Genomic DNA, 12578 nt, shown 5'->3' with positions numbered 1-12578 from the left:
TGATTTTTGGATGTATATATGTGAAACCATTGACACATTCAAGATAATGAATGTATCCATTACAATCCAAGATTTTCTTTTTTAAAATTAATTTTATTGGTACATTTAAGGTATACAACATAATGAATCATTGGAATTTTGCATCTTTACATAATCCATCTTGATTATCTTCCACCCATTCCCCTGCCCTCCCTTCAACCCCTCCACCCCACTCTATTTACAAAGACTTTCTTTCCATTTTTTCTTTTTCTCATATTAATTCCATTCCCTTCTTTCTTTGAGATATCTCCATACTGATTTCCACAGTGCTTGCACCAGTCTACACCCCCACCAGCAGTGGAACAGGGTTGCTCTTTCCCCACAGCCCCGCCAGCATTTGTTATTGGTTGATTTCATGATAGCAGCCATTCTTTCTGGAGTGAGGTGGAATCTCAGTGTTGTTTTCATTTGCATCTGTCAAATGACCAGTGATGTTGAACATTTTTTCATGTGTTTGTTTGCTATTTCTACTTCTTTGTCTGAGAAATGTCTGTTCATTTCAGATGCCCATTTTCGGATTGGGTCTTTAAATTTGGGAGGTCTGATCTTTTTAAGTTCTTTATAGATTCGAGATAGTAGACCTTTGTCTGAGGAAGAGCAGGTGAAGATTTTTTCCCACATTGTGGGTTGTCTCTTCACACTGCTGGTAGTTTCTCTTGCTGTGCAGAAGCTTTTTAGTAAGAAGAGATCCCACGTGTTGATTGTTTGTGCTAGTTCATGGGCAACTGAGGTTTTGTTCATAAAATCTTTTCCTACACCAATGTCTTTCAGAATTCTACCTAACCTCTCTTCAAGCCGATTTAGTGTTTCTGTTTTAATATTTAGGTCTTTAACCCATTTTGATTTTAGTTTAGTGCACAGTGACACATATAGGTCTAATTTTAGTCTTTGGCAAGTTGAAAGCCAATTTTTCCAGCACCATTTATTAAAGAGGCTATCTTTCCTCCAGTGAGGGTGTTTGGCTCCTTTATCGAAGATGAGATGGCTGAGTGTGTCTGGAGTTGTTTCTGCATCTTCTAATCTGTTCCACTCATCCTCAGGTCTGTTTCTTTGCTAGTACCATGCTGTTTTTATCACTGAAGCTTCATAGTATAGTTTCAAGTTGGGGGTTGTGATATCTCCTACCTTGTCTTTATTGCCTAGTATTGGTTTTGCTATTCTGGGTCTCTTCTTGCTCCAAATGAATTTTTGGATTGTTTTCTCCAGGTCCATGAAGTATGGTGCTGGGATTTCAATTGGGATTGCATTGAATCTATATAGCAGTTTTGGAAGTATGGTCATTTTCAGTATGTTGATTCTTCCTATGTAGGAGCTTCCATTCCAAGGGATGTCTTTCCATTTTTGGTTATCTTCTTTAATCTCTTTTTTTTCAGAGCACTATAGTTTTCATACTAGAGGTCTTTGATTTCTTTTGTTAGGTTGATTCCTAGGTATTTCAATTTTCTAGATGCTATTATGAAAGGAATTGATTGCCCCATTTCTCTCTCAGTGAGTCTGTTTTTTTGTGTACAGAAAAGCTATTGATTTTTGCATGTTAACCTTGTATCCAGCTACTTTACTGAATTTGGTTATTAAGTCTAGAATACTTTTGGTGGAGTTCTTAGGGTCTTCTATATAGAGTATCATGTCATCTGCAAATAATGACAATTTGAATTCTTCGTTTCCTATCTTTATTCATTTTATTTCTTTCTCTTGTGTAACTACCATGGCCAACGTTTCCAAAACTATATTGAGCATGAGTGGTGATAGTGGATATCCTTGTCTTGTTCCTGATTTTAGTGTGAAGGATTTCAGTTTTAGACCATTTAGTATAATATTGGCTGTTGGTTTTCATAGATGGCTTTTATCAGATTGAGGTAGAGACCATCTATTCCAATTTTTTGTAGGGTTTTTTTTATCATAAATGCGTGTTGGATTTTGTCAAATGAATTTTCTGCATCTATTGAGATGATCATATGTAGGGGGCCCTGCCCCCCCCCCCGCTGGAAATCTTGAGTGCCTTTTACGGACATATCCGGGCCTGCTACAAATCTACCCGGCAACAAGGAAGTAGCCCCAGTACCCTCCTCTTGCTCCTCCCCTCTAGCCCTACGGTATATATGTTGTAACAGCTTCTGCAATAAACGAGACTTGATCAGAAACCTGTCTTGTCTCCATCTCTCGTGTCCCCTGTCCCCTCTCATCCTCGCTCCCCCTCTAGGGTCTCCGTTGACTTACCCGCGGGCCGGGACAAGTGGCGCCCAACGTGGGGCCAGAGAACGGGGGATCCAGTGAAGGACGCTGCTCAGGGGCCCTAAGATTAAGATTGAGGAACAAAGAGCATACTCGACATAGAAGAGGCTTGCGATTGACGTGGACCTGCCGTCTTTTTGCACCTCGGTAAGTTGAGCAGCGATTATGGGACAGGGCATTAGTCAGCACGAACTGTTTGTGCAAGGTCTCAAGAAGACATTACAGGCACGAGGGGTAAAGGTTACAGTCAAACAATTGCTGAAATTTTTTGATTTTATTAAACATCTCTGTCCCTGGTTCCCTGCTGAGGGAACCATTGACGAAGAGAGATGGAAAAAGGTGGGGGAGGCTCTCCAGGATTATTATGCCACTTGCGGACCCGGGAAGGTCCCGATTGCGGCGTTCTCATATTGGAATTTGATTAATGATATTATTTCCCAAAAAGCAAGGGATCCACTGGTAGCTCAGGCTATACAGGTTGGGGAGGTAGCCCTCCGTAGTGGTGAGGAGCTGACACCCGCTGGTGACACTGACGCAGTTCCCCGGGACGCCAATATGGCGCCGGGACCCAGGCCAGTTAAGGCCACGCCTTCCTCGCCAGACGAGGAAGAGGACTTGATGTCCTTTGACAGTGATGATGATCCCGCCCCCGACGGACATAACGTTCCCTCGGACCAATCCCAAACGGCCGCGATCCCTGCCAAGCCCTATAAGGCAAAGCCTTGCCGGACCCCCGCTTCCTCTTCTTCCATCACTGCCTCTAAGGCAACCCCACCCTCGCGGGAGGTTCCGCCCCTATATCCCTCCCTTCAAGCCTATCGCTGCTTGCCTCCGCCACCAGATCCACCCCAAAAGGACTCCGGAACTGACGAGTCTGCAGGGGAAGCATTGCGGGGCGGCTCTGGGTGCCCCCCTCCTTATATCCGTCCAGGCCCCAGCACTCCCGCTTTGGCCTATCCTGTTGTTGATCCCCAAAAGGAACTCCGGGACAAAATAGACTTTCTAAAAGAACAGATAAGGTTAGAAAAGGAACATCAAGAACTTATTACCCAGCTTGAGGGCTTAAGAACAGGCAAGGCTCATGGAAATGTCCCTAGAGAGGACACCCATAAGCCACGACCCCCCATTAGAGGGGCGACCCCCAGGGTGCCGTCCGGGTCAAGGGTACCCCTAGAACTTGAGCCCGTGGAAGCCTTCCCTGTCACTGAGACTGTTGACGCACAGGGTCAGGCATGGAGACACCATGGCGGCTTTGATTTTAAGGTTATTAAAGAGCTTAAAACGGCTGCGGCTCAGTACGGGGCCACTGCACCTTACACCATGGCTATTCTAGAATCGGTGGCAGAAAATTGGCTCACCCCAATTGATTGGCAGACTCTGGCCCGTGCCACCCTTGCAGGAGGTGACTACTTATTATGGAAATCTGAGTATGTTGAGAATTGTCGAGAGACCGCTAGACGCAATGCTCAGGCGGGGAATGGTTGGGTGCTTGACATGCTTCTTGGGGAGGGGGCCTACGCCGCTAACGACCAGCAAATGCAATTTGACGTGGGGTTGTATGCCCAGATTCAGACCGCAGCCACTAGGGCCTGGAGGAAACTCCCTTCCAAAGGAGACGTGAGTGCCTCCCTCACTAATATCCGGCAGGGGCCGGACGAGCCGTTTGCGGACTTTGTCCACCGCCTTCTCACGGCGGCAGGCCGGATTTTTGGGAGCGCGGAGACAGGGACAGATTTTGTTAAACAGCTTGCTTTTGAGAACGCCAATGCCGCCTGTCAGGCCGCTATCCGCCCCTATAAAAAGAAAACTGACCTTTCCGGCTACATTCGCCTTTGTTCTGAGATTGGGGCCGCCTACCAACAGGGCCTTGCCATGGCGGCCGCCATGCAAGGCTTCACAGTCAAACAATTCTTACAACGCCACATCGGCAATAAATGCTTCCGGTGTGGGGCCATCGGCCATTTTGCTAGAGAATGCCCGACCGCTAAAATGCAGGGCCCCGACGCTCCGCCCCCAGGGCCCTGCCCCCGATGCAATCGGGGGAGGCATTGGGCGAGTGAGTGCCGATCCAAGACTGATGCCCAGGGTCGACCCCTCCCCCCTCTCCAGGGTTTGAATTCGGGAAACGGGAAAGGGGGCCAGCCCCGGGCCCCCAATTCCAAACAAATTTACGGGGCGCTCAATTTTGCTCCAATAAACAGCAATCCATTTCGGACCTCGTCAGAGCCACAAAAGGAAGTGCCGGATTGGACCTCAGTGCCACCACCCACACAGTATTAACCCCAGAAATGGGAGTTCAGGCCCTTGCTACGGGAGTCTTTGGACCCTTACCTAAGGAGACCTTTGGCCTCGTAATAGGCCGAAGCAGCAGTACCATGAATGGACTGCTGGTTTACCCAGGAGTGATTGATAGTGACTACTCTGGGGAAATTAAAGTTATGGTTTCTTCCCCCAAAGTTATTAATACCATTCAATCAGACCAAAGGTTTGCCCAATTGTTACTCCTTCCCCTTCTCTCCACCTCTAATAAGGCTCTTAAAAACGCCCGAGGCAGCCAGGGTTTCGGCTCATCTGATGTCTACTGGTCGGAGGTACTTTCAGCACAAAAGCCTCTCATGACCTTGTGGTTAGATGGGAGACAGTTTTCTGGGTTGGTCGACACTGGTGCCGATGTAACTATCATAAAGGGAGAGGATTGGCCTCAGGCGTGGCCATTGAAGGACACCCTCACCCATCTCAAGGGTATAGGGCAGAGTCAAAATCCTAAACAAAGTGCCAAAGATCTGACCTGGAGGGACCAAGATGGTAATCAGGGCACCATTCAACCTTATATCATCTCAGGGTTACCCATTAATTTATGGGGGAGAGACCTATTATCACAAATGGGGATAATTATTTCCAGCCCCAATGAAATTGTCACTATGCAGATGTTTAAAAATGGGTACATTCCAGGAACAGGGCTGGGAAAACACCCTACTAGCCTTACTCACCCCATTGAGCCTGTCCCTCGGCCCCCTCGAGCAGGGTTGGGCCATTTTCCATAGGGGTCGCTGACACTCCTGCGGTCCATGCTGAAAAGATCACCTGGCTCTCGGATGATCCAGTGTGGGTCGATCAGTGGCCCCTCTCCAAGGAGAAGTTGTTAGCAGCTCAACAGCTGGTGCAGGAGCAGCTTCATGCTGGCCATATCATTCCTAGCCACTCCCCTTGGAATACTCCCATTTTTGTCATTAAAAAACGGTCGGGAAAATGGAGGCTCTTGCAAGATCTCAGAGCAGTTAATAAAACTATGGTACTCATGGGAGCTTTACAACCTGGTCTTCCCTCACCGGTAGCCATCCCCCTTGGATATTATAAGGTTATTATTGATTTAAAGGATTGTTTTTTCACCATTCCCTTACATCCTGCAGATCAAAAACGCTTCGCTTTTAGCCTCCCGGCGACCAATTTCTGCGCCCCAATGCAGCGCTTTCAATGGCTAGTGCTACCCCAAGGCATGGCCAATAGTCCCACCCTGTGCCAGTCATTTGTAGCCACAGCACTTCAATCCACCCGAGACAATTGGCCTCAAATGTATATTATCCATTACATGGATGATATTCTCGTGGCGGGACAATTGGGAAGTGAGGTTTTGGCTTGTTATGCTGACCTTCGGCGGGCCCTTGAATCTTGTGGCCTCCAGATTGCCCCTGATAAGGTTCAACTAAAAGACCCTTACAGTTACCTCGGATTTCAGATGAAGGGACGTCATATTTCCTCCCAGAAGCTCACCTTGCGGCTGGACGGTCTTAAAACTCTGAATGACTTCCAAAAACTGCTCGGAGATATTAATTGGCTTATGCCCTATTTAAAGCTCACTAAACATGACCTGAAGCCTCTCTATGATACCCTGCAAGGTGATAGCCACCCCACTTCGCCTCGGGAGCTCACTGCTGAGGGGCGCAAAGCCATTAGCACGGTAGAACAAGCCATTCAAAATCAGACAATTACCTTTGTAGATTATAACTCTCCTTTACAATATATCGTTTGCAGAACCTCTCTCTCCCCCACCGCTGTCTTTTGGCAAACCGCTCCCCTTTTATGGGTTCATCTCCCAGTTTCCCCTAAGCGGGCCTTTTACCCTTATTATGTTGCAGTTGCAGACCTGATTGTTCTAGGTAGAGACCATGGAAAGATGTACTTTGGAAAGGAACCTGATGTCATTATCCAACCCTACCTTAAAGATCAAATCGATTGGCTTATGCAGACTACCGATTCCTGGCCAATTGCTCTTGCTTCTTATTCAGGATTATTGGACAATCACTATCCTCCCAACAAACTCATTGACTTTGCTAACAGACATGACTTCATTTTCCCAAAGGTCACTTCTTGTTCTCCTCTGCCAGAAGCCCTATCCGTTTTTACAGATGGTTCTTCCACTGGGATGGCTGCCTATGTGTGGGACGATAACATTGCCCAGTTCCAAACCGCCCACTCTTCGGCCCAATTAACCGAGCTGCAGGCAGTTATAGCGGTCTTTTCTACATTCCCCGCCCGAGCTTTTAATCTTTTTACTGACAGTGCTTATATTGCTCAATCTGTCCCCTTATTGGAAACATGTGGATTGATCAAACTTGCTTCTCAGACTGGTGGTCTCTTCCTCCAATTACAAGATTTAATCAGAAAGAGATCCGAATCCTTTTTCATTGGACACCTTCGTGCCCACTCTAACTTACCTGGCCCACTCACACAGGGCAACCGCTTAGCAGACCTAGCTACAAGACCTCAAGTTTTGGCCTGTTCAATAAATACTGATGCCCCCATTCCAATTGACCAGGCACAAAAGGCACACCAACTGCATCATCTTAATGCTCACACGCTTCGCCTTATGTATAAGCTTACTAGAGAACAAGCTAGACAAATTGTTAAGGCCTGCCCTACGTGCACTCTACACCTTCCTACACCTCATCTGGGAGTTAATCCTCGTGGCTTGATTCCAAATGCCCTCTGGCAAATGGACATCACGCATTACCCTGAATTTGGAAATCTTAAATATATACATGTCAACATTGATACCTATAGTGGATTCATATTTGCCACCCTGCAGTCCGGGGAAGCTACTAAACATGTCATCGCTCATCTCCTCATTGCCTTCTCAGTACTTGGATGTCCACAACAAATTAAAACAGACAATGGTCCCGGCTATACCAGCTCTGGCTTCTCCAACTTTTGCAAACAATTTGAAATAACACATATAACGGGAATCCCATATAATCCTCAAGGACAAGGCATTATAGAAAGGGCTAATCTCACACTCAAAATTACTTTAGACAAAATAAAAAAGGGGGAATGGTACCCTACCAAGGGGTCTCCTAGAAACCTGATATCACATGCACTATTTATTCTTAACTTCTTAAATTTGGATGCCAAAGGTTCATCTGCAGCCAATCGTTTCTGGCAACCAGAGACGCAACGACAATTTGCTTCGGTGATGTGGAAAGACCCCCTGGACCACTCATGGCACGGGCCCGATCCTGTACTTATCTGGGGCCGAGGATCGGTGTGTATTTATTCCAAGGAAATGAAGTCAGCCAGATGGCTCCCAGAACGCCTAGTAAAACAAGTTGATGGGCGTGCTGATGATGCCGATGACCTGACGTTGTCCAATCCTGATCAGTTAACAATGGCGCCCACAATTTCAATTTAAAATGAGCAAGGATATAATTCAGCTTATCTAGTAATGTTTGGGTGCACCCTGATGTTCTACACTGTCTTACATGTTTGTCTAGTGTTTGTTGTTTGTGGTCATGTAATTGAGCTCAAAATGTTCTTTTCTCTTTAAGGGATGTTCACCCATTGTTACATTGATGATGTTATTTTGTTAAAGATATGCTTTTCTCTTGGATCAAGGTATCACTGGAATTTATTAGATTAAAGTGATTTTTAGATGGGAACTCCCTTTGATGAATATAGAAGTGGCCACCCAGAAAATATTGTTCTGGTCTTAATTCCTCAAAGGGACTCCTTAGTGAAATTTATATCATGTGATCTTAGGGAACATCGTCATCACTTAAAGTTTGGACCTCCGGCGCACAATGAAGAGGGAACTCATGAAGGACATCTGGCTGAATGAACGATCCGAAAACAAGAATAGGATGAGCTGGAAATGCCTAGTTCCCCTGATGTTGCTGACCAGGGTATGGGTGGTGTCGCCTTCAGAAGGGTTAGACCACATGAAAAATATATGGATTCAGTTGGCAGGCTCGCTCAACTTGTCTGAGTTTTGTCTAAGTGCTGATGTAAACTTTCATTATATGTTGGGAAGTTGCCTCGTTCCTGTATGTACCCCATTGGAATCATTGCGGCCTTATACTCTGTTTAAAGATATCCCAGGAAAAAATCTCACATATGCAGATAGTTACAATTGGGGATCTGCTACTTGTCACAGGCCCAAGAATGCTGTCAAATTATATTCACCTAAGGTAATTATGTCTAATAAGACCGAATGTGCTGTATACAGAAATTGTACAACTAAATGTCTGCAAGTTAAACGTTTGGAAAACATGTCCTGCCGTGTTGAACAAGAAATTATGTATAGTAATTGCCATGTCTCTTTGCCAATGGGTTGGTTTTACACTTGTGAAAGGGAAACTTTTAATTACATTCCGGCCAACTTGAGTGACACTCGTTGTTGCTTGAGTCGGTTGGCTGTGATATTACCAGACAGAACTGATTTGATTGTACCTAATCGAATTAGACGGTGGTCGCCGTATACCGCCCCGGGATGTAATGATGATGTGGGTCTATTGACTGATGCAGAAGTGTTAGTCATGATAGGGTCTTTTGTTGCTCTGCCGTCCATCGGGGTGCACGCGGAAGCGGCAGTACGAAGATTAGCCTGTAAAGTGGTAAAAGGATTGAATGCCACCTCCACCGCCCTGGCGTTGATTAATCAAGAATTACAGGAACAAAGACAAGCTATTTTGGATAATCGAGCAGCAATAGATTATTTGTTGCTTTTTCATCACCAGGGCTGTGAAAAAATAAAAAATATGTGTTGTTTTAATTTGACTGACAATGGAGAAAAAATCGATGATACAATAAAACAATTGAAAGACCTGGCTAATAAGGTGCACAATGAGGATGGCGGAGACCTATTTAAATGGTTGACCTCATGGCTACCCAACCTACAGTGGGTAAAACAATTGTTTCTTGCCATTGCAATTGTATGTGTTTGTCTGTTATTGTCATGCTGCTGCATACAATGGATACCAATGCTTATACGTAGAAATCGCTTTGATTTTTAGATAAAAGGTTCAGGCTGATATGATTTAAAAGCCTTGTATTCCCCTTTGTATTTTAACCTATGTTAATCTTAGTAACTAAAATGTCCTCGGATAGTTCTGATTTTGTAAGGTTGTGATTTCCCCTGGAGCTATAGTGGAGACAAAGATGTACGTCAAAATCAGCGGTAAATTACTGTCAGGATGTTGGCTGGACATACGCTACATGGGCCGATTCCATCTCTGCCACGGCGCAAAATTCTCGCCCCACCTGGTGAGCGGGCTGGCAAGCCAATGACGGGCAACTGAGCAAGCGTGCCATGCAATGAGAGAGCCCTCGTGTGCCGCCTAAGACAGGTGCCAGAGCCTTGATTCTCTGGTTAACCAATGACGGGTAAGGTGCACGGTGCAGACACGTATGTTGCTCTGACCCAAGACAGGCTCAGCCCCCGCAGGCTTGATTCTCCTGACGCTTTTCTAAAAAATAATTTTAAAAGGGAGGACCTGTAGGGGGCCCTGCCCCCCCCCCGCTGGAAATCTTGAGTGCCTTTTACGGACATATCCGGGCCTGCTACAAATCTACCCGGCAACAAGGAAGTAGCCCCAGTACCCTCCTCTTGCTCCTCCCCTCTAGCCCTACGGTATATATGTTGTAACAGCTTCTGCAATAAACGAGACTTGATCAGAAACCTGTCTTGTCTCCATCTCTCGTGTCCCCTGTCCCCTCTCATCCTCGCTCCCCCTCTAGGGTCTCCGTTGACTTACCCGCGGGCCGGGACAATCATATGGTTTTTGTCCTCGGCTCTTATTATAGTGTATTACATTTATTTATTTATTTATACCAGGGATTGAACTTGGGACCCTGTGCTTGCAAAGCAGGTGGTGGCACCACTGAGCTACATCCCCAGCCCTACATTTATTGATTTGGATGTGTCGAACCATCCCTGCATCCCTGGGATGAATCTCACTTGGTCAGGGTGTATGATCTTCTTGATGATCTTCTGCATTCTATTTGCCAATATTTTATTAAGGACTTTTGCATCTATGTTCATTAGTGAGATTGGCCTATAGTTCTCTTTTTCAGTTGCATCTTTCTCTGCTTTGGGGATCAAGGTGATGCTTGCTTCCAGGAATGAATATGGGAGTATTGCTTCCCTTTCAATTTCATTGAAGAGTTTAAACAGTAGTGGGCATAGTTCCTCTCTAAATGTCTTGTAGAATTCAGCAGTGAAGCCACAAGGACCTGGGCTTGTCTTAGTTGGTAAGTTTTGAATTTTATTTTCAATTTTATTGATTGATATTGGGTCATTTAGAATTTTTAGGTTATCTTTGTTCAACTTTGGTAATTCACATGTATCTAGGAATCTGTCCATTTCTTCTGTATTTTCCATCTTATTGGTATATAGGTTCTTTTTTTTCTCTTAAATTCTTTTATTGGTACATTTTGGGTATATAACACAATTATATTTCTCATTGGGAACTTTTACCTTTACATGATGCATCTTGGTGCTTATTTTTTCCCCATTCCTAGCCCTCCCTTCACCCCCTCCACCCTTCCCTATTTACAAAGTCTTTATTTCCATTTTTTCCATTTCTCATCATTTTTCCTTTTCCTTCTTTCCTTTCCCCTGCCCCTCTCACTACCCCTACCTCTTTGGAACTTTTCTTCCTATTTTGCATTATTGATTATTCATTCTAATCATTGGTATATTTTAGGTATACAATATAATGACATTCATCATTGGAAATTTGCACCTTTACATAGTCTCTCTTGGTTCCCATCTTTCATCCTTGCCCAGCCCTCACTTCAACCCCTCCATTCCTCCCTATTTACAAAGATGTTGTTCCTATTTTGGCATATAGGTTCTTGAAGTAGGTATTGATGATCCTCTGGATTTCTGCTGGGTCCATTGTAATTTCATCCTTTTCATTCTTACTTGCATGGATTTGGGCTTTTTCCTTCCTTTTTTTGATAAGGCTGGCTAAGGGTTTGTCAATTTTGTTGATTCTTTCGAAGAACCAACTCTTGGCTTCATTGATTTTTTTGTATCATTCCCTTAGTCTCCATTGCATTGATTTCTCCTCTGATCTTTATAATTTCCTCCTTTTTATGAACTTTGGGTTTGTCCTGCTCTTCTTTTTCTAGAAGCTTGAGGTTCAGCATCAGGTTGTGTAATTGAGCTCACTCTGTTTTCCTAATATGAGTATTCAGGGCTATGAATTTCCCTCTTAAGACTGTGTTCATTGTGTCCCATAGATTCCGATATGTTGTATTGTTATTCTCATTTGATTGTAGGAAGTGTCTGATTTATTCTTTAATTTCCCCTGTGTACCATTGGTTATTCAGAAGTGTGTTGTGCATTTTCCATGTGTTTATGAAATTTTTGTGGTTTCTTTTTTTATGGATCTCCAATTTCATGGCACTATGGTCTGATAATATACAGGGGATAACTTCAATTCCTTTGCACTTACTTAAACATGTTCTATGAGTGAGTATGTAGCCTATTTTCTAGAATGACCCATATGTGACCAAAAATAATGTGCATTCTGATTTTGTGATGCAGAACACTCTGTAAGCATCTGTTAAATTCTTTTGTTTAACTGTTTGATTGAGTTCTAGTATTTTGTTGTTTATTTTCTGTCTAGTTGATCTATTGATTTGTGACAGTGGGGTATTGTGGTCCCCCACTACTATTGTATTAGTGCTTATTTGTTTTTTCATGTCTGCAAGCATCTGTTTTATATGGTTGGGCACACTAGCATTTGGTGTATATATATTTATGATTGTCATCTCTTCCTCTTGCGATGTTCCCTTTACCAGGATGTAATGTCCTTCTTTGTCTCTCTTAATCAGTGTTGGTTTGAAATCCACTTGATCTGCAAAGAGGATAGCTACCCCTGCTTTTTGGGGGGTTCCTGTCACATGGAGTATTGTTTTCCACCCTTTCACTTTCAGTCCATGAGTTTCTTTTATAATTAAGTGTGTTTCTTGTATGCAGCATATTGTTGGATCTTGCTTCTTGACACATTCTGCCAGTCCATTTG

At 44.3% G+C, this 12578-nt stretch overlaps 1 protein-coding gene across 1 annotated transcript; it reads left to right on the top strand.

Moving 5' to 3' along the window:
* The first annotated feature begins 2017 nt into the window (after positions 1-2017).
* Positions 2018-9653, top strand: LOC147829849 (uncharacterized). Its single transcript, XM_087197749.1, has 2 exons — positions 2018-2418; positions 8305-9653. Exon 2 carries the CDS (start codon positions 8346-8348, stop codon positions 9555-9557), a length of 1212 nt encoding a protein of 403 aa, XP_087053875.1. The 5' UTR covers positions 2018-2418; positions 8305-8345; the 3' UTR covers positions 9558-9653.
* Positions 9654-12578: the final 2925 nt, after the last annotated feature.

This window comes from Heterocephalus glaber, unplaced genomic scaffold (genome assembly GCF_053883595.1).
Source record: "Heterocephalus glaber isolate CG9 unplaced genomic scaffold, H.glaber_assembly_v1.0 deba00000347, whole genome shotgun sequence".
Lineage (NCBI taxonomy): Eukaryota > Metazoa > Chordata > Mammalia > Rodentia > Bathyergidae > Heterocephalus > Heterocephalus glaber.
Note: the sequence above shows the minus strand (reverse complement) of the source record. Positions and strands in the feature narration are given on the sequence as shown.